We start from the raw sequence: 23019 nt of genomic DNA, 5'->3' as shown, positions 1-23019 counted from the left end.
AAAGTGTAGTCCCTGTTGTAATGCAGCCAATTTGCGCACAATAAGCTCCCACAAACAGCAACGAGATAAATGACCCAGATAATGTTTTTTTAGTGATGTTGATTGAAGGATAAATATTGGCCAGGACATCGGGGAGAACTCCCCTACTCTTCTTTGAATATTGCCATGGAATCTTTTACATCTACTTGAGCGGGCTGGCAATGCCTCGGTTTAATGACTCATCCGAAAGACGGCACCTCCGACACTGCAGCAAGTGCCAGCCTAGATTATGGGTTCATGAATCTTAACAGGACAGGAATTCACAGCATAAAATCCTACTACTATAATCCCATTGCTACAGCAAGTAATTGTGCACCCAGTTTGAAAGTTCATGCTAAATATTAATATTTTCATGTCATGTTGACTTGCATCACAAAATCTAATATTCAAGTCAAAATATCAGCACTGGAAACCGGTTTGATATTTTGGGGGGTGAGGTGCAATGGAGGTTATATCATTAAACTGCGATAGAGAAATCTTAAAGTCAAAATGAATTGGAAAGTCAAAATGAATTCCAAAGTCAACAGTTATATGTTCTGTTGTGTTTGAAGTAATTGTGCATTGGTTCATGGCTAATAACTGCAGTGTTCAAGGATGTGAAACATGCCACTACTTTTATTAATTTTCAGTCTATTCACTCGGCTCGTTGAAAATATATGAGCCCATTTCAGCCTATTGCCTGTTGTTGAAAGTCATTTGGTTGCTGCTGTTGATTTGGACCTTTATGTTTTTGCAGGTTCTCAGTTCCAAGCTGATGCCTACATCAGATGATGAGATGGCAAGAAACTGTGCTAAATCTTTCTGTGAAAATTTCCTCAAAGCAGGAGGTTTAAGGTGCGTATGTGTACGTGTTTGATTATCCCCAGCTTTTTCCCATTGTCCTTTTCATTCCACCTGCCATAAAAGCACCTGAAAACAAAACTTGGTCCAATTTGTTTTAACTTTTATCCTCGCAAGTCGGCAAGTGTTTTCATGGTTAGATTCATCACGAGGAAAACTTTAAATTACTGTGGTGTACTATATTTAAATAAGTTATGAAAGAGATGCTATATGACTCAACATTCAGTGTAATGAATGAGGTAAATTGGCACTCAGCAAATTTGTTTTTCAATAGAATCTGTTATCTGACGTATTCTTGCAGTTTTAAACCAGAATCAATAAAGTTTTAGCATTTTGATAGGCAAGACCTACTTGAATAATCTATTAAAACTTCAAGTTTAGTTTTTGTTTTGAAAACTTGAGGTAATCTCTCAAACATTTGGAATTCTGACAAATGCTAAACTGTCCTATTGCTTTTCTTAATTTATGGATGCGTTTATTTGTACTAACTGAATTGCAGCAGTTTCTCTGATTGGCTCTCCATTACACATGACCTATTGCTGGACAAATGGAGAGGATAACAAAAAGAGGGATTTGGTCCCCTTGGAGGATAAACCACACCCTGAAATTTCTCTGGAATGTGTAAATGGAACTGCCCAGCCTAACTGCACATTGTAACATCCATTTGGACTTCAGAAGTAAGCAAAGACACATTCCTCCCCCAGCCGAAGCCCCTCCTTACCCCAGCGCAAGTGCATCCCTCCCCAAGCCAAAGTCCCTTACTCTAGTACAAGTGCATGGTCATAAGCCATGACCTTACCCCCCACCCCCCCCAGATGGGGCATTGTGTGCGGATTGTTAACGTGTTTATTGGGTATGAAGTGTCAATGTCGTTAACTCTGGAATGAATCCACTCCAACGTTGTTGCATGTGCGTGTAAAGGGGATTGGAAGATAGTGATTTGTCTTCCCTGAGTTCCCTCTCATCTCTTTCCCCCACCCGCCCCCCTCCACCAGGCTCGCGCTCTCGCACTCGCTCGCTCCCCTCCACCCCCCAACCAGGCGCTCTCGCGCATCCCCAGCCAAGGTCCCTCGCACTCTTTTTTTTTTTTCCCCCCGGAGGCCCAGAGTGGGGGGGGGTGGGGGGAGACTCTGAGCCCAGCGGCTCAGCAGGCAGCGTGGTGTTCGGAACCGATTCCAACGCATGCGCAGAAAAGGATTAGTGTAAATTGCGTTTGCGGGGGGGGGGAGGGGGTGGCGGGAAACGGAGTCAGAGACTATTTGTCCTAACTCGCTTCTGCACATGCGTCAGGAGGCCCATGCATAGAAGCGCAAGTTAGGACAAATAGTCACTGCGATAATTTATATAGCCTGTTATCCAAATATGAAAACATCAGTAGTCTGTCTTTTGAAGGCTTTGTCCCTACAAGTGGCAGTTGTAGTCTGTGGTTTCTCCTGCCTCCTTAACCTGTGCATTCCTCCAAGACATCAGCTTCATTCATTCAGATAGTCTTTCTGGCAATTTCCACTTAGCGGCATTTTATACTCTGCACATCAAGAGGGTTATATTTAGCATGTTCTTTAATCACTGTAGTCCAGTCATTTTGTAAGTTTTTATATGTTGGCGAGCTTTCAACTTCACAAAGGTAATGGATCTCACTGGATATGACTTTCCTACAATTCCAAAGTCAAACTCATGATTTTATATGTTGAGCTTGTTTTCTTTAACTGATTTGGACCTGTGCCACTGACTTCAGACTGGCAAAAGCTGCTTCTGACTGGTTTGGAGAACCATTAATTATAATATGCAGAAATCGACAATTGATTTGTCTTTTTACACCAAACTTTACTAATTGCATAACATACTAACCTTGCACTAACTGTTGGTGTTCATAATGACACCATCGCATCAAAAATTAACTGGAAGCAGTACAACCAGCCCAAAAGCTCAGCAATGTACATTGCTTTCAAAAAAATAATTGGTTTTAAAACCGTTCTCTCTGTGTTCATAAGATGATTTTAAACTTTCATGACTGGAGAAAAAAAAGGAGATTTTTGTATTTAATTTTGTGCAGCTCCAAATTAGCTGAAGTTAAAATGGAATCTGCCATTAATAAACAGAAATAGGCCATTCAGCCCAATAAGTCGGCATTTATGCCAAAAAGAAGTGTACTCAGTCAAGTCATTAACAGGTCCTCTGAAACTAGACTGCATGAGCATGTGCTCATCAACATTTTATTCAACAGTTCACATCTTTAATCATGGATAATTGATGGGACTAACTTAAGAGGTTGTTGGAGACTGCAACCTGATTGATCGAGTTGCTTACCAAACCCTGCAAGAAATACATTGAGAGTTTTTTTAAACCTTTTCTGGACTGATTCTAATTTTATTAAGTAATGTGCTGTATGATTCAGTATTTTGCTGTATAATTTAGCATCTATGACTTATTTAACTTGTAAGTAAATGTGATAGGCTAAATGCATTGTCCTGTCAGTGTTGTCTTTGTTGCCCTTTGAGAGACATAGGAATGTGGTCGACATCCACTGTGATCTCCAGGGCACTACATACTGCAGTTGGTTAATCACATGCATGGTGTTACACACTGTTTATAAGGGTGCAGATTTTAGGATCGTAGGAGGCTCTGTCCACCTTTTGGAAACCCTTTTTTTTTCACCATAAAACCAAATTAGAAGTGTTGGGGGAGGATGAAGCCAGAACTTAACAATGGCACAGCTGAGTTCTCTCTCAGATGGCTGTTTTGTAATTCTGACTATTGTTCTCGAATGTATCACAACCTCAATATAAAGCATGTAGGCTATAGTTATTCCATAGCAGAAAGCTTGTAGAAAATAGTCCTGGTAAATATGGTTGTGAAAATCATACTGATTTTCTGGGTAATTCTCACCCAACGGAAATACAGCTAATGTGTGACTTATAAATGAATACACCTTTCCACTTTTTATATTCCAGTTTGGTGGTGAATGTTATGCAGAGGGATTCCATTCCAACTGAGGTGGATTATGAGACAAGGCAGGGAGTTTATTCAATCTGCCTACAGCTTGCAAGGTGAGAACCAATGTAGATTGCATCACTCAACAGAAAAACCATCATTTGTGTCGTGAGGTAGGCTCTCCCAATGACTGCTAATGAAGTGACTAATGTCAGGCAAGAATAAGATCAGACGCCGATGTGGTGCTCCCCACACTCAAATAATGTAGTAGCACTTTCTGTCCAGCCTCCCGCATAAAGAATGACCACTAGAACGAGACACCAGAGACCGGAGCCCAGAAGTGTTACCCCAGCGAGAAGTCAAAGCCTTCGAGAAGGGAAAGGGAGGAAATTATTTAACTGTTTAGTAAACTGCGTTGGAGATCAGGTTGTTCTGACTATTCTAAGCAGTAACATTTGGACACCATCACATAAATACAGTTAAGGACCTATTCATAATGCCCAATATTATTATAACTCATTGATGAATTAAGACATTTTGTTGTATTTTAATAATTGTACGATAGAATATATCTGCTTTTGCAGTGTTGCAGGTGCAATCAAAACTGTACACTTTATCATGCGCCATGCTTTTTTTATTGAGATGAAGCTTGTTGAGTTAATTTCATTTGACAAGAGTATGGTAGTGTAGTGGCTATCTTTACTGGACTAATAATCCAGAGAAGGTGAAATCAAATTCTACCATGGCTGTTTGGGAATTTGAATTTGGTTTACAAAAAAAATTGTGATAATCTGGTATCAGTAAAAGCGACCATGAAGCTGTCATTGTCATAAAGAACTCAACTGATTTAATTATGTCCTTCAGAGAAGGGAACTTGCCATTTTTACCCTGACTTCAGTCCCACACCAATGTGGTTGACTTTTAATTGTCGGCTGAAGTGATAAAGCAAGCCGGTAAGTTGTATCAAAACTCACCACTTTCTCTGAAGAACTAGGGATGGGCAATAAATGCTGCGCTTGCCAACGACACCCACATCCTGAGAATTTATTTATTTTAATTGACTCGCGATCCAGTAACTATATAATGGAGCTGAGGCTGTATCTCTCAATTTTGAGACGGTTGGAAGTAATTCTGAAAATAAGTGCGTTTTAAAACTCCAAAGAACATCGTGCCAACCAGCCCAGTGTTTCTATTGATGTTTGTGATCACCTCATGTAGTAATTCAAGTGACACTGTAAACAAAATTCCTCATAGTTTACCAATTCTTCAGAAACCCAACCAGCAGAGTGAAGTAGATTCTTGCTCCAATCCTTTTGTACATCATTACTGATAATGGCTCTTATCCTGTTGCAGAACTTTGCCATATAAATAATTGATGTTCAAAATTCACAATCACTAATCTGATGGTGCAGGACTTAAATGTTCCAGCCTGCTATGTCAGTGGTGGGTTGTAGATTCTCAGCTGTAGTTTCCTAATTGGGGAGTGGATATCTGGAAATCAGTCCCCCAAAAGGGTGTGGCTGTTGGGTCAACTGAAATTTTCAAGATTGAGAGATGTTTTTATTTATGGGTATCAAGGGATATGAAGCAAATGGTACAGATCAGCCATGAATTAATAGAATGGTGGAACAGACCCAAGGGGCTGAATGGCCTACTCCTGATCTTGCTTGGCAAAGTTAGACACTTCATCTGAGTTATCAAGGGGCAACTCTTGGGTGGGGGTGAGATGGTCTCTTACAAAGAGGGATAAAATTCAGACAGTACAACAGCTGGCTGCCTCAAAAGTTCAGGAACTAGCAGCCATTGAAAAGCTTACAGGCTTGGGCAAGCTTGAGTGAGGATGTGCTGGGAGTACCTCAATTGCAGGATTTTGTGAGGAACAGAAATGTGGCCAAAAATATACACTGATGTGAATGCTGCAAAGGAACTTTAAACCTGCTTTCATTCCTTTCCAGAAGGTTTTTGTCCTCAAAATCCAGTGAAGCTATAAAATGATTATACCCTCGAAATAATTTGATGTTAAACTTTATTTCTTCCCATTTACCCCTTCAAAAAATAGATAAAAAATGTGTGTGCCAATATTAGAATCGTGTGATTCTTTCCTCACCACCCCTCCACCACCACCATGGGCAAATAGGGGAAGAAAGATTTTCAAACAACAGTAATTTTTGATTTGAAACAGTCTCAAAATTCTACTTGGCATGTTATTTAGGCTAAGCACAGGTTACACGGCTGCAATATAATTGAAATATTCTGATAAAAGCTTGAAATAAACTAATCCAAACTAAATGAGGACATTATGAGGCCGAATTTGCCTCCCGACTGAAAGTAAGTGCACCTACCCTTTCTGAAGAAAGAGAGAAAGAGAAAGAGAGAGAGAGAGAGAGAGAGAGTAGACTGATATTCGGGACTTGGAATAAAATTTCAGCTGCAGGCAGTGTTCCAGTTGGCTGCGGGATGGAAGTGGGTCAGATGCTGCTTGGAGTCATTAGCGCCGCGCTGATTCATTACAACGTCCCTCCCCTTCAGTTAAAGGGGAGGGCCGCTGCGAACTCTGCAGCTACTTTAGTGGCACCCATTGAGCCACCAGGGAGGGTTGCGGCCGGGCCAGCGGCCCGGTCACCAAGAGGTGGTGCCGGGTTGCCTGTTGGAGGCCTGGCCAAACACATGGGTGCCATTGTTAGGCCGACCTCAGAATTGGCTGACAATTAAAATAAGATGGCGTCCGTGGCAGTGCACCCTCCCCTTTATGGGTGGACAGGCACGCACAGCTTCCCGCAGGGGTAATTTCCCACACTGGGTGGAAAGGGGTCACCGCCGCCGGTCGGAGGGGGTCGGCGCGTGCTTGACAGGGCAGCAACACTGGCAGGGCGGGAATGTCCACCGCCCCCAAAAAAGAGGGCGATAGCTAAAATGTTGCCAAATCCACTCCAGCTGAGCAGTGAATGCCCTCCACACAGGCAGTAATGACTTTTTTTTTGAAGGGGCAATTTCAGCCCCCATATCTTTCAAGATAATACCTGGAGCATTTAGTTTCTGACTAATGAGCAATGTTGCTGTAATATAGATCTATTTCCTTTGAGTGTCTCTGGGATCTTTGGCCTGCTAGTATAGATTTTGCTATAATCCAATATATGGATATGTATTCATGATACTAATTCAGGAACCATCCTAATCTCTTGCTACTGTTGGGACTCTCCATACCTATTTTTATGCCAAGTGTCTCCTTCACCAGGTTTCTATTAGTTGGGCAGACCATGCCTCCTACTTTAGATGATGATTTCCTGAAGGATGGAATGGAAGCACTGTCGTCCCGCCCATTTCGCAACGTCGGTCGGCAGAGCAGTCGGCAGTTATCGATGTGTGGTGGCCAAGAAAAATCAACAATGAGGCAGATGAGTGTGACATCAGATCGGTCATCTATCAGAATTGAGGAGATTATCCCTGCTGCCAGAGTGGCAATACAGGTGAGTGACACCAATAATTGTTTGTAACGGTGCTATCCGTGTAACACTGGTTTCTGTGCATTAATGACCAGCTGTCTTAAAAGTGCAGCATGTTTTGTTGGGAAGGTAACAATATAAACAAGTCTTGTCACAGATGGGTAGTTACTCATGCTATTCCTTTCTTGTAAAATTTTATTTTATTTCCGTGGGCCAGCTGCAACCTGAGAATCTGCGCCCATCCACACCTAACAAAAGGAAAATAAGTCCATTGTATTTGCCACCATTTGCACTGCAAGAGTGTTGGGCACATGGACCATTTGTTGGGTCCAGGCATCCAGCATTCGGAAATTGGTGGAAGGGGTATCAAGGCCAGACTTGGAACAGGGGTCTGGGCAAATAGTCCTAAGAATGTGGCCCTACACAGGAAAGAGGGAAATTCTCAATTAAAAAAAAAAAAAATTGGCAAGCAGTACAATGGCCACCTCTTATTGAAGGGGCCTGCAGTTGCACATCGCCACTGCTAGACTGGCGCATCTCTTCAGCGGAGGCCAGGGAAACTCTTCGTATGGGAAAGGGGGTTGATGGAGGTGAGCAAAATGGCCAGGGTTAAGGGAGCAGGTCAGTTGAGCAAAAACGTCCATCTATCTTCTACTAGTGGAACTGCTGAGTACAAAGCCCATGCCATCGAGTCTACTGCACCACAGTGGGTTTAGTGTTTCATCATAAGAGAAAATTCGGGATTGACTATTTATGTTTTTGTTCACAGCATTTGACAGGCTTGAACACATGAGATTATTTACATTTAAATTCAAAACTCTTGAGATGTGCAGTTGAGTTTTAAGCATACAGCTTTCTTCAAATACTCGTTTTTTTTTTAAAGTTAATAGCTGCCCACGTGTGAACACAAAGGGAGAGAGCAATGAACTACGACTTAACCTTGTCATGACACAACTAGAGGCAAATCAGCATGTTGATTTAGCAACTTTATTAAAGAATAAAATGTTACTTATTTGAACAAATTGTAACTGGCATCATCAGGCAATGGCTGTTCCTGTGTTTCCACCTGAGGTCACTTGCTCACCCTCTGGTATAGCATGCCAGTTATTTACAAAGCCCAGTAAGTGTGCGATTTGTGTATTTTAGTTACTGTGAACTTGTATAACTGTGTTGCAGACGATGGATGTGAATGATTTCACCTCAACAGTGGCCTGCTTCATGAGGCTGACATGGGCAGCAGCAGCTGGACGTCTTGACTTGGTGGGGAGCTGCCAGCCAATCAGAGAGAGTACCAATTCTTTATTTTCTGTTGGTAGCCGAAATAGGCTCAGCAGTTCAGGTGAGGAAATCTCGTGTGCCCTTGAAGCTTTTACCAGCAGTCTTTATTTGTTTGCTTTATGTGTTTGAAGATTGTAGTCCTAGTGTCAATAGTTTTTCAAATTAGATACCAGGACAAGTAGTATAAAATAGATATCTACCTTGATAGATGATTTATGAAAAATCTGCTACCTGTGATGTGCCTCCCAAACTTCATCAAAAACAACAAAAAGATGTTTCACAATTCTCTGAATCTTTGAGAGTTATTATCTGTACGCTACCATAATCTCCATGTCAAGCATCATTCTTGATCATGAGGGTCGGTATGTGACTTAATCTGACCTCTGCTAGTGTTGCTATTGCTGTCTGGGGTTATACTCCTGAATTAGTTTTTTCCTTCACTCTGGGACCTGTGTACACCCCACTCGTCACTTTTCTGGCATGGTATAACAAGTCAGGAACTCGCCATTTGTTAAATCACATGGTTCAAATGCATATCCTCCAACTCCATGGTATGGTGTGTTGGAACTCGACTTTAATTCTTGATCTGAAACAGTTGGTGAAACACAATACATCTGATGGTTTAGCAGTTTTGATTTGATGTATGAATTTTCATTAAGTGTCCTATCATGGTATCCGATAAATGGCATAGAAGCAGGTTCCAAAGTTTGGAGGATAAACCAAAGAAGTGCCTTTTAGTAAAGAACATACCAATTTAATGTAAGATAAGGAGAAAACTACCCCCTCAAGTGGAATAACGCTGCAACTGTTTAATATTTTACAGGCAGCACTTGCAGTACAGGAAGTGAAGGTGAATCAACCACACTACATGCAGGCATTTGCGTGAAGCAGCACTCAGTCTCCACCAAAGATACTCTCATTGCTCGAGAGGCCTTATCACTTCTAGTCACATGTTTACAGCTCCGGTGCCAGCAACTAGGTAATGTCTTTCACAGATCAATCTGTTATATTTGAGAGTTGGACCTACTTTAAAGTGATTTTTGCCATTCATAATACTGTGTGCTAAGTAGAAACATAAAAGGTTAGGTCTTATTTTATAAGAGCACATGCGCTAAGTGTTTTGAATGTTATCAAAACATTTTCTACGTGGAAATTGTTTTAACCATCCAACGTAAAAATATGTAATTGAAGGGCTTCTTGGTAGATCTCCGCTTCTTGCAGAAAAGTCCCAAGAGGATACCCTTTGGTGATGTCTCACATTGATGCCTTTCTATTTGCTTTATTTTCAAATCAACAGTGTGAATAGAAAAATAAAATCCATATTTTTTTGGAGCCTCTAACTAGACTTCAGTATGATCCAGAATTAGCTTTACCAAATTCTTTTAAACGCAAATTTTCTGTGCTTGAAAATTGATGAGGTTTTGTCAGAAGAAACAATTGTAGGTTCTTTTAAATGAAGCAGCTGAGATAAACTGGAGGGATTTGCACAAGTAGACAAGCCCACAAGGAAATAAAATCTGTAAATCAAGTCAGCTGGAATTTATTTTGATGGTACCTGGCTTTTGGAAGGAGGAGCTGCACATAGAGAGTTGAGTAAATCCAATTTGAAAATAACTGTCATGTCACTGTCTTCACATGTAAGGATATGCAGGTAGATATAGAGGGTTGCTTAGGGTAAGGGGAATTACATGAACTAAGCTGTAGGTGAAATATAAAACAAGGATAGATGGAGAGTAGAGACTTGAAGGAAACCAGAAGCATAAAAAAAAGAATTTGGATATATCTATGCTAAAACTGATGTGGTAAATGAGATGAATAGTTGATTGTTTACAATGGTGGCGATAGACTAGGAGAAAGATCAGATAAACATGGATTGTTCTTTTGTTTTTAGGTTCGTTTTATATTCTTCCTTGTGTGAGTGATTTCATCATTGACATTTTACTTGGATCCCCCAGTGCTGAGGTAAGAGAAATAAAAGTTGCCTAAAAAATCTGGTTTGTGTCATGACTTTCTCTGTGATCTAGCAAGTGCTACATTATTAGAATACTCTTGTGGTGGAGCAGATAAGAGATCAAACAGACATCATATCTGGGAATAGACAGGTTTCCATAGGGGTGGCTGAGTGAACTTTGTGTTGGTTGAGCGATTCCCATTGTGAATTTGATTGTTTCACAATGGCTACACTATGAATGGACAAGTCAAGCAAATATGAAAAATTGCACCAAATCCCTCACTAACATTCCAGCTATTTATGGTTACAGCTGTCTAGATGTGAAGGGAACAACAATATTGGAACAGTATTTTGAGTGGGCCTTCCTGAAAATATTGTATTTATTTTTATAGTATACAGTTTGGGATCGATCTTTGTATTTTGTATTATATCAGATGTTTCATATGCTCACAGATCAGAAGGGTCGCCTGGGATCAGTTGTACACACTGAGTCAAACGGATACCTCCACAAACCCAGAAATACAGAAACCTAATCAGTTCCTTCTGCATGTCGTCCTGACAACACAGCTGCCACTGTGGTCCCCAACCAGCATCATGCGTGGAGTCAACCAAAGGTAAGTTCTGAGTAGGTAAAATAAAAATCAAAGTCATAAAATAAAGGCCTGGTCTTATCAAAAACATTCTGAGAAACTCTTTTTGTAGTAGTAGATGATCGCCCATGGCATTACTTAAAAGCAATCTGAGGTTTGGAGCACTATTGTAATGATTAGATGCTAAAGTGGTCTGTTTCTTGAAGACTATTGCTCGGGTACTCCCCATGGAGATATTATCTAAATAGGTGATGAGGCTATTAAGAGGCTAATTACTGTTAAATGTTTCTCTAGATTGGCAACTATTGTTATGTCAGTATGCTCTCTAGGTTATCTCTAAATCAGAGCACACAGATGAAAATAACTTGGATTCTCTGTTTTAGACTTTTGAGTTATATAAGACACTCAAAACTTATACAAATATAGGTTTGCTGTGTATTTTCTCAGTGAAACCTAATAAAGCAGTTTATAAAAGTTACAACCAGGAAAATAGCATCAGGCAATTTCCTTTAAATTATTTTAGATTAGTTAGCTATACTATAACAGAGCACCAAGTCTTCCAGACCACATCGTTTTCATCATTATCATGTTTTCAAAAATCTAGTACTTGATCTTCGAGTATAATTTAGATCAAAAAAATGAATCGTTTTGAATCACTCCAGTTATCATCATCATCATAGGCAGTCCTTCGAACGAGGATGACTTGCTTCCACATGAGTTCACAGATGTTTCAATGAAGGACCCAATGTTCCAGTCCTGAACTCCAGTTGAGGGGGTGGAAGATGTCTGTGCGTGGATTTTTTTAGCGTGTGGTGACTGTTGCACATCAGCAACCACACGGGCTATACTGAGCTAGGCTTTTATCCAGTGGCAAGGGTTAACCAGAACGTCTGGAGACCTGCCCTGCTGCATGGACCTAGTGTGCACACATCGTAGTGTGGGCTAGATCATTGATGTATACCACAAAAAGCAAGGGACCCAGTACTGAACTCTGCTGGGCACCCCACTGGAAACATCCTTCCAGTCACAAACAGCCATCAACCATTACCCTTTGCTTCCTAACTCTAAGTCATTTTGGATTCAACTTGTCACTTGGATCCCATGGGCTTTTACCTTGGTGATTAGCCTGCCATGTGGGACCTTATCAAAAGCTTAGGCATTAAAGGACTCCGCTTCCGGATGGAACTGCTGTCCTGTTAGATGAATTGCTTGTTGACTGAATGTTCCAGGCACAGGATAGCCAATGGCCAACAGTGGTTCAAAAAAAAGGCTTGCATTTGTATAGCGACCTCAGGATGTCCCAAAGTGCCTGACAGCCGACAAAGTCGCTGCTGTAGTGCAGAAAACGTGGCAGCCAATTGCCAGTTATAAATTATAGGTGTATTCATAAGCATAAGATTGCTGACTTACTAACTTGTTTTTACTTCAGGTATGTGACTTCCTTATATCTGCATCTTAAAGCCATTGAGGGAGTTTTTTTTCTCCCAAAAGGCCTGGGCACTTAGTCTTAATTCTTGAGATTTTGGTTGAGAGTTAGTGTTTCATAGTTTACTGATATTAATGTCAAGGGAGTTCTTCAGGCGTTCACTTAACCCAAGGCAAGACTCAGCAGGTGATCTTAAGATTGAAAAACTAAAAACATTACTGGGATGGGAAATAAGAGAAACAAAAATTAAAAGGTTACATGGGAAGGGGTCAGATGGATTTTCTGAATGCCATGGTGGATTATAATGGTCAAAAAGATTGTAGTGAATTATGCACCAATAAACTTTCATAGTATGCTTTCAAAGTCTACAGTTTGCATTGTATTTAGACATTCAGAATTACCAAGTAATATCTTCATCCCCCTGCAAAACAGATTCACCGCTTTGGGTACCGTTGAGGGGGAGGACTCATCAGGGGAGAGCAGCAGCAGCCAAGTTCATGGCACCATGGGTGGCTCTGCTGCACAGGAGGGCACGAAAAAGAGTGGGAGAGTGATGGGGGATTCAATTGTAAGGGGAATAGATAGGCGTTTCTGTGGCCGCAACCGAGACTCCAGGATGGTATGTTGCCTCCCTGGTGCAAGGTCAAGGATGTCTCGGAGCAGGTGCAGGACATTCTGAAAAGGGAGGGTGAACAGCCAATTGTGATGCATATAGGTACCAACGATATAGGTAAAAAAAACGGGATGAGGTCTTACGAGACGAATTTAGGGAGCGAGGAGTTAAATTTTAAAAGTATGACCTCAAAAGTAGCAAGCTCAGGATTGCTACCAGTGCCACGTGCTAATCAGAGTAGGAATCGCAGGATAGCTCAGATGAATACGTGGTTTGAGAAATGGTGCAGAAGGGAGGAATTCAAATTCCTGGGACATTGGAACCGGTTCCGGGGGAGCTGGGACCAGTACAAACCGGACGGTCTGCACCTGGACAGGATCGGAACCAATGTCCTAGGGGGAGTGTTTGCTAGTGCTGTTGGGGAGGAGTTAAACTAATATGGCAGGGGGATGGGAACCTATGCAGGGCGACAGAGGGAAATAGAAGGGGGGCAGAAGCAAAAGATAGAAAGGAGAATAGTAAAAGTGGAGGGTAGAGAAACCCAAGGCAAAAAGCAAAAAGGGCCACATTACAGCAAGATTCAAAAGGGGCAAAGTGTGTTAAAAAGATAAGCCTGAAGGCTCTGTGCCTCAATGCGAGGAGTATTCGGAATAAGGTGGATGAATTAACTGCGCAGATAGCAATTAACGGATACGATGTGATTGGCATCACGGAGACATGGCTCCAGGCTGACCAAGGCTGGGAACTCAACATCCAAGGGTATTCAGCATTTAGGAAGTATAGACAGAAAGGAAAAGGAGGCGGGGTGGCATTTCTGGTTAAAGAGGAAATCAGTGCAATTGTAAGGAAGGACATTAGCCTGGATCATGTGGAATCGGTATGGGTAGAGCTGCGGAATTCCAAAGAGCAGAAAACGCTAGTGGGAGTTGTGTATAGATCACCAAATAGTAGTAGTGAGGTTGGGGACAGCATCAAACAAGAAATATGGGATGTGTGCAATAAAGGTACAGCAGTAATCGCGGCTTTAATCTACAGATAGATTGGGCTAACCTAACTGGTAGCAATGCGGTGGAGGAGGATTTCCTGGCGTGTATTAGGGATGGTTTTCTAGACCAATATGTCGAGGAACCAACCAGGGAGCTGGCCATCCTAGACTGGGTGATGTGTAATGAGAAAGGACTAATTAGCAATCTTGTTGTGCGAGGCCCTTTGGGGAAAAGTGACCATAATATGGTAGAATTCCTTATTAAGATGGAGAGTGACAAAGTTAATTTGGAAACTAGGGTCCTGAATTTAAGGAAAGGTAACTTCGATGGTATGAGGTGTGAATCGGCTAGAATAGACTGGCAGAGGATACTTAAAGGGTTGACGGTGGATAAGCAATGGCAAACATTTAAAGATCACATGGATGAACTTCAGCAATTGTACATCCCTGTCTGGAGTAAAAATAAAACTGGGAAGGTGGCTCAACTATGACTAACAACGGAAATTAAGGATAGTGTTAAAACCAAGGAAGAGGGATATAAATTGGCTAGAAAAAGCAACAAACCTGAGGACTGGGAGAAATTTAGAATTCAACAGAGGGAGGACTAAAGGTTTAATTAAGAAGGGGAAAATAGAGTATGAGAGGAAGCTTGCAGGGAACATAAAAACTGACTGCAAAAGCTTCTATAAATGTGAAGAGAAAAAGATTAGTAAAGACAAATGTAGGTTCCTTGCAGTCGGATTCAAGTGAATTTATAATGGGGAATAAAGAAATGGCAGACCAATTGAACCAATACTTTGGTTCTGTCTTCACAAAGGAAGATATAAATAACCTTCTGAATGTACTAGGGGACAGTGGGTCTAGTGAGAATGAGGAACTGAAAGATATCCTTATTGGGTGGGAAATTGTGTTCGGGAAATTGATGGGATTAAAGGCCAATAAATCCCCGGGTCCTGATAGTCTGCATCCCAGAGTACTTAAGCAAGTAGCCCTAGAAATAGTGGATGCATTGGTGATCATTTTCCAACAATCTACGATTCTGGATCAGTTCCTATGAACTGGAGAGTAGTTAATGTAACTCCACTTTTTAAAAAAGGAGGGAGAGAGAAAGCGGGTAATTTTAGACCGGTTAGCCTGACATCAGTAGTGGGGAAAATGTTGGAATCAATCATTAAGGATGAAATAGCAGCCCATTTGGAAAGCAGTGACAGGATTGGACCGAGTCAGCATGGATTTATGAAAGGGAAATCATGCTTGATGAATCTTCTGGAATTTTTTGAGGATGTAACTAGCTGAGTGGACAAGGGAGAACCAATGGATGTGGTGTATTTGGACTTTCAAAAGGCTTTTGACAAGGTCCCGCACAAGGGATTGGTACACAAAATCAAAGCACATGGTATTGGGGGTAATGTACTGGCTTGGATAGAGAACTGGTTGGCAGACAGGAAGCAGAGAGTCGGGTTAAACGGGTCCTTTTCAGAATGGCAGGCAGTGACTAGTGGGGTGCCGCAAGGCTCAGTGCTGGGATACCAGCTCTTTACAATATACATTAACGATTTGGATGAAGGAATAGAGCGTAATATCTCCAAGTTTGCGGATGACACTAAACTGGGTGGTGGTGTGAGCTGTGAGGAGGACGCTAAGAGGCTGCAGGGTGACTTGGACAGATTAGGTGAATGGGCAAATACATGGCAGATGCAGTATAATGTGGATAAATGTGAGGTTATCCATTTTGGGGGCAAAAACATGAAGGCAGAATATTATCTGAATGGCGGCAGACTAGAAAAAGGGGAGGTGCAGCGAGACCTGGGTGTCATGGTTCATCAGTCACTGAAAGTGGGCATGCAGGTACAGCAGGTGGTAAAGAAGGCAAATGGTATGTTGGCCTTCATAACTAGGGGATTTGAATATAGGAGCAGGGAGGTTTTTTTTAAAAAATTTTATTAGTTGCCAATCTTTCCAATTCTTTGTCAAATCACAAACGCCAGAGGTCACCTTGCACACATCAAGGATCACTCTGCGCCAATGCCCTTAGCCAAAAGGCCTAGAGCCACTGCACCGTTCCTGGAAGTACTGCAATACCAGGTTCGTGCCATGGAGGTGGATGGGTCAGGCCCCCCACACCTCCGTGGAGGTGGATGGGTCAAGCCACCCCACCCACCTCCTATTTCCAAAAAGCTTAGGAGAACCACCTTCCTGATCCAGGGAGAACCACTTTGGGGTCATGGTTACTCCCCTGTCAGGTCAGTTACGCATGATCTTAGCCAAAAGGCCGAGAAGCGAGGTCTTACTGCAGTTGTCCAGGGCCTTAGTGAGGCCTCACCTGGAATATTGTGTTCAGTTTTGGTCTCCTAGTCTGAGGAAGGACTTTCTTGCTATTGAGGGAGTGCAGCGAAGGTTCACCAGACTGATTCCAGGGATGGCTGGGCTGTCATATGAGGAGAGACTGGATCAACTGGGCCTTTATTCATTGGCGTTTAGAAGGGTGAGAGGGGATCTCATAGCATATAAGATTCTGATGGGACTAGACAGGTTAGATGCGGGAAGAATGTTCTCGATGTTGGGGAAGTCCAAAACCAGGGGACATAGTCTTAGGATAAGGGGTAGGCCATTTAGGACCGAGATGAAGAGAAACTTCTTCACTCGGAGAGTTGTTGACCTGTGGAATTCCCTGCCGCAGAGAGTTGTTGATGCCAGTTCATTGGATATATTCAAGAGGGAGTTAGACATGGCCCTTACGGTTAAGGGGATCAAGGGGTATGGAGAGAAAGCAGGAAAGGGGTACTGAAGGAATGATCAGCCATGATATTGAATGGTGGTGCAGGCTCGAAGGGCTGAATGCCCGACTCCTGCACTTATTTTCTATGTTTCTAATCATACCACACTCCTAATTTCAAAAATTGCATGTGTTCCTGTAACTGTCCAATTCCTTTAAATGTTTCAATCTAGTAAGTATTGTATCGGTTAGTTTGTTTAGAAATGAACTTTTAAGCATGATAGTTAGCTGCTTCAATGATCCCTAATAGTTCTTTGCAATCATCACTGACTGTAGGATTGTTACATTATTGGCCAATTGTCTGTCTGACACATTGAGTTGGATCTTCCTATAGTCCAACATTAGCACAACTGAAGATGTCCAGTTTGATTTTCAGCAGCATTCAGGTGCTTCTATCACTGATTCATCAACCTCCCTAGCTGCTCACTGAGGGTGAGTCCTGCAATGTGCGCTCTCTACATTCCCTTCAACCCAAGCTGAGCTTCATACCATACATCCACTTTTATTTTTTTAATAATTGTTGCCTTCTAGTTGCAGAGTATTCCTCACTTGCGCCCCTACCTCACCCACACCTTCATCTCCAGAATCAATTCTATAATGCTCTCTTAGCCAGCCTCCCAAGTTCTACTCCTTGCAGAATCCAGCTAATCCAGAATTCTATGGCCTAAATTCTCTCATTACCCAGCTCCATTCCCTGTCCCCAAGCAAATTGATTACAAAATCTTTATTTTCAGATTCTTTATGGCCTTGCTTTTCCCTATTTATGTCCCGGTCCACATACTCTCTCCCTCTGATTACTGTTTATGCACCGATCTATCTGCTTCGCTATCCGAAGCTGAACGTTGTCATTGCATTCGTGTTTCCTGGAATTACTTTGAAAGATCATTTCACCTTGTTACCTTGCCTTCAAAAGCATTTTATAAACTGATCGCTTTGACCTTTAATTGTATATAAATCTTTCCTTATCACCTCCTCTTTCCCACCCCCCCCCCCCCTCCCTCCCAAATCCCTAATGCCTTTTCTTCCTGTTTGACACCTACTTCTTGCAAAATGCTCTGACTTTTTTTTTTACATGATTGTTGTATGAATGTAAGTTAAGTTTCTGCTTAAGATGACCTTTTTTCATTTTAACCAAATAGCAAATCATTGTTGTTTATTTTGAAGGCTTTTATCCCAGTGTACTGAATATTTTGGCTTGAGATGCCAACTGTTGGATGACTTAACCTGTAAGTATGACTGATCAATTTACAGGTTAGATGTAAGTGGACAACATGTTCTTTCTTTGGGTCATCTGATCTGTGTATTAGACACATCTTCAATTTATGCTGCAGAAATTATTGTTAAAAAAATGTTAAATGGAACTTTTGGCAATTTCTAATTGAATTACATTTTTTTTGTTTTTAGTCCCATTAAATTCACTTCACTTGTATGACTAGATTAGTTAGCTGTACTACAACAGACTATCAAGGGCATGGATACATGGAGGGTCACAGCACAAAACAACTTCCCAATAGCCATAAGTGAGTTGTTAATGATTACAAAGCAATAAACTAATCAGTTAAAATGTACACTGGAATATTACATTCTTTTTAACTATGCAAGAACATAATATAGTTGGAGAGTTTTAATCTCATTGATAAGGCAGTAATAAACTTGATACTACAAAAGATTTGCCCTGTAGTAAACCATAGAAGTTTGCAGCATAGGTGACCATTCAGGCTATCACATCTATACTGGCACTTTTCTGAACCAATTCAAAGCTAATCTCACTGCACTGTTCTCTCCCCATAGCCCTGTATTTTCCTCTGTTTCAAATACTCCTACCATTCCATAAAAGGTAGAATGGTTTTGCCTCAACTATTCCCTGTAGTAAAGCGTTCCATGCTCTAACAACTCTGCATAAGGAAATTTATCCTAGCCCCTCTTCTCACTCTTAGTTGCCATTTTAAATTGATGACTCCCCGTCCAGAGAAAATAGTCTTTCTCTCTCCAACCTATCAAAACCCTTCCGAATTTTTAAAACTCCTATTAAATCTTCTCCTAGCATGCTCTTGTCCAGTGGAAATAATCCCAGTATCTTTGGTCTATCTTAATTTCTATAATTTCTCATCAGATATTCTTGTGGGATCTACACGGTATGCTCTGCTTGGCTTCAATGTCCAGTTTATAATGCAATGCCAAAATTGCGCATAGTATAACCGTTAGCATAACCTATTAACCCTTTGTAGACCGTGGGCTGAAGCCTGTTTTCTTGCCTAGATTTTTTGTTCTGTAGTGTCCATGTGGGAAGTATCTAGAACCATGCTAAATATGTTAAACATGTGAATCTGAAGCAAAAATCAGATGGTCCCATGCCTGAAAATTGAGTGTTACCGAAAAATGGCCAAAAACAAAGAAAAACATAAAAATGGTTGCTATGGACTTTCTTTTCCCTAGCAACTGTGACATGTCAGCGCTACTGCTACATTTTAAGCATGGATAGTGTAAGAATTGGTAAAAAGAAATATCAGAGGACATCTGCGGTCTGGGCGCATCATACGGTGCAGTTATACATAAATCTAAGTCTTGATTTCATTTCCGTTGCTAAGAAAGAAATATACCATAGCAACCATTTATTTCATACACACTTATTGACATTTCAGAAGGACACCTGCATTTATTTGTCAACCATAATAATTATAATAATTATAATAATTATAATAAAAGTAATACCATGTAGTATTGATTTCTTTTTTTAAAGATACAAATACTGAAAAAAACAAAATAGATCTGAAAAAAGTTAGAGGCTGAAAAGAAATACATATCTATGAATCATCATCAGAATCACGAATATCTGTTTCCTTAGCCCGAGAAGACTCGGGCAAAAATGCAACATTCTCTCAACCTACACATGCGCGGATATCGGTGCCAGGTAGTTTGTTGAGAAGACGAGCACCTTGTGCACACTGGGTCTTTTTGCATGAACAATGTGCAAGCTCCATTACACTTGCTGGTGCTGGAGGAAGTGTCATCCAGTCTGTGACCAGTACATCAAGTTTCCATCCATGGTCCTTTGAAGATGGGATTTCTGGCATGTTCTCAAGACATGGCTTGTGAATTGCAGACTGGTAATTGGCATGCTGTATATGTGCTTGTTTCTGAAAATAAATCTCTGCCTCCTCAACAACAACTTCTGTTGCAAGATCTTCTACAAAAACAAGATCACTCTCATTACTGTGTGATCTGCCAAATTTCAGGAAAGGATAAGATTTCTGCATTCTATGTTTCAGATTATACACTTTATAAGAAGCATCAATACCCTCTCAAAAATGCATTTCTTAAACAAACTGTTCAGCTTTGTCATTCTAAGAACTTCATGGTTCTTTACAATCCTGCCCTCTATCACTGTATCACAGAAGTGCCTATATCCTGTCTGGTAGAGGTTGCCTTCTGGAGGGTCTTCCTGCTCCTTTCTGGTCAAAAATCTGGTAAACCTCTGGTAGCAGCAGCTAGGGCAACAAGATCTTGTCCACGGATATGCAACAGGATTGCCTCATCTTTGCGGGTTTCTGCTGCAAGGAGCAGCTTACTTGCCGTTTTAGTCTAATGCTGTACCAGCGCCCCTCTCCATCTCTCTCCATCTCTCCATTGGCTGTGTCTCCCCACATGTTCTTGTCCTTCTTGCAGAGAAAGCACTGCACTGGAAGAAAATGGGAAGCAGTCAAACCTTGGTGGCAGCTTCACTCCTCCCTTCTTTCTGTACTGGTTCTGCAATGGCTGCGAAGGAACAATAAAATGGATATTCTAATCAGCCCCACTGACAATGACACTTGGTTAAAAAAAACATTTTTTTGCTATGTTTGTGCGTGTTATGATCAGAGTGAGAAGTTTAGAGTCAGACAGAAATAAGTAGTATGGGGCTGAAGCAGGCCCTCAAAATGGAACGTGTCAAACAGCATAACCATTGAACCAAGCAATGAAAGTTGGCTAGAAACATTTGTAGGCTAACACGGTTTCATAGGAAATACTGTAAAATCACGTGTACTCATGTTCATAGTTCTGATTTTCCCTTTCTTGCTGCTTCTTGGCCCTGTTGATCTTGGATTTATCAGTGAAACGCACGTAGCATTGCCAATATCCAATCAAATGTGGGATTGTTGTGAATCTTTCTAGTGCAATAACCAGCTCCAGATCTAAACTTTCGATGGCATTCTCTGCAATTTTAGCTTCTCTAGTTCCAGTAAATTTCCACTGATGAACACTCATGAAAAATTTAATCAAGCTAGAGTCCGAAAAATAAATGATGTTTTGGTGCATGCAGTCACTGACTAATCTGTCGAGTACAGAGATCGTGATTGGCTCATTTCGCGGTTCTGACACATACAGCAGTTGTGCTTGGTCATTCAAGTAACTCACAATTACGTCATCACTCTGGATTTTGACTATTTTCTAATTAAAATTTCTGCAAAATGCTCACTTTTTGAAGATGGGAGCATTGTTTTTTTTGATAAGTGTAAATATGAAGTACTTCCATAGAGGGGACTACGGAAAAGCATTTTTTTGAGACTCTGACCACTGTCTTGTTTCATGTCTGTCAACCAACCTTCTATCTATGCTTCTACAAATCCTCTTATTCCATATGGCTAAATATGAGCTTCCTGTGAGACATCTTAGTGACTCTATTTATCCATGGAGCTCCATTCTTTGATGCATCCCATTTTGGCCTATAGAAATATATATATTTTTTGTATTATAACTTTCACTTATTTGAAGATTCCCCACTGCTAATCCATAGTCATGTTTGCTAACTTTTTTGCCCAGTTAATTTGGGCCAGATCCCTTCTTAGTTCTAAATTTTATTTTTATTTCCTAAGTCCAACACCTTTATCTTTGAACTTTCATTATCCTTTTTTGTTCCCACATTAAACCTAATTATGTTGTGCTTGCTGTTTCCCAAAGGTTCACGTTTATTCATCAGAATTAAATCAAGCAATGCTTCTTCCATGATTGGGTTAGGGTAAAACTAGAAACAAAAAGAATCACTAAAATGATTAGAAATATATACTTCCAGAGCTTCATGTTAATTATTGCTACATTATTCAACACTTTCCACGTAAGAGATACAAGAGCTGGGAAATGGAACAGTTTTTGAGGGGTCACGTTTCGGGCCGCGCCTACAACGGCGCAGCCCCGCGAGCCACACCTGATTTCCGCGCTCAAAACCGCGCCGAAAACTTACCTCGGTATTCTCCACTCTCTCAGGTCGATCCAGGCCCTCGGCGCAGCACAGCGCAAGCTGTGGGGGGTGGAGCCAGGTACCTGCGCTGAAAACAGTACAGGGACCTCTGCACATGCACGCTACAGTGCGCGCGCATGTGCAGTAGCTCTAGGCGCCCGAGGCTGCGTGGGATGGGCCCGAAGCACGCTGCCCCTAGCCCTGGCGAATGGGCTCACTGGGGCGGCGAAAATTGGACTGCACCTCCCTCCAGCTCCTGCTCTGGCTCCGGATTCCTCCCCTGTTCAGCTCACGCTCCCGCTGGCTCTCACCGCCCGCCCCCCCCCCCCCCCCCCCCGAGCTCCCACTCCGCTGCCTGCTGCTTCCCCCCAGTTCCCACTTTGCTGCCTGCCAGTCCTCCCCCACCCCCCTCAAGTCCGGTCTGCTCCCGCTTCCCTCGGCAGGGCCCGCCTACCTGGCATCTTGCTGGGGTCGTGCCCCGCCCGAGGTCTTCGGCCCGGCTTCTTCTCGTCGGCCAGGCCCGTTCAGCCTCCCCCCTCCTCTTTCTCTTCCTCTCTGGCCCTCTCCCTCTCCTCCCTCTCCTCCCTCTCCTCCCTCTCCTCCCTCTCCTCTCCCTCTCCTCTCCCTCTCCTCTCCCTCTCCTCTCCCTCTCCTCTCCCTCTCCTCTCCCTCTCCTCTCCCTCTCCTCTCCCTCTCCTCTCCCTCTCCCTCTCCCTCTCCCTCTCCCTCTCCCTCTCCCTCTCCCTCTCCCTCTCCCTCTCCCTCTCCCTCTCCCTCTCCCTCTCCCCCACCCGTCAGAAACACAGACACTGAGAGAGAGAGAGAATCACACAGACACACTGGGGGGGCCCCATCCCATCACGCTGTTGGAGGGCTCTCGGTGCTGCAGTCGGTGAGCAGAAACTTAATTTTTTTTTTAAACATTTTTATTT

At 42.1% G+C, this 23019-nt stretch overlaps 1 protein-coding gene and 1 pseudogene across 2 annotated transcripts in view; one reads left to right on the top strand and one right to left on the bottom strand.

Annotated features, from left to right (window-relative positions):
• Positions 1 to 23019, top strand: part of usp24 (ubiquitin specific peptidase 24) — a 230396-nt gene that overhangs the window by 116286 nt on the left and 91091 nt on the right. For both annotated transcript variants that reach the window (XM_070886744.1, XM_070886743.1), the window contains 8 exons: positions 776 to 873; positions 3831 to 3926; positions 7046 to 7277; positions 8430 to 8592; positions 9355 to 9510; positions 10423 to 10493; positions 10936 to 11096; positions 18037 to 18098. In XM_070886744.1, the coding sequence (XP_070742845.1) occupies positions 776 to 873; positions 3831 to 3926; positions 7046 to 7277; positions 8430 to 8592; positions 9355 to 9510; positions 10423 to 10493; positions 10936 to 11096; positions 18037 to 18098 (1039 nt within the window). The remainder of the gene's footprint in view (positions 1 to 775; positions 874 to 3830; positions 3927 to 7045; positions 7278 to 8429; positions 8593 to 9354; positions 9511 to 10422; positions 10494 to 10935; positions 11097 to 18036; positions 18099 to 23019) is intronic.
• Positions 16145 to 16380, bottom strand: LOC139269967 (U2 spliceosomal RNA; annotated as a pseudogene).

The sequence above is a fragment of the Pristiophorus japonicus genome, chromosome 8, assembly GCF_044704955.1.
Source record: "Pristiophorus japonicus isolate sPriJap1 chromosome 8, sPriJap1.hap1, whole genome shotgun sequence".
NCBI classification, from domain to species: Eukaryota; Metazoa; Chordata; class Chondrichthyes; family Pristiophoridae; genus Pristiophorus; species Pristiophorus japonicus.
This window is presented reverse-complemented; position numbering and strand designations above follow the sequence as displayed.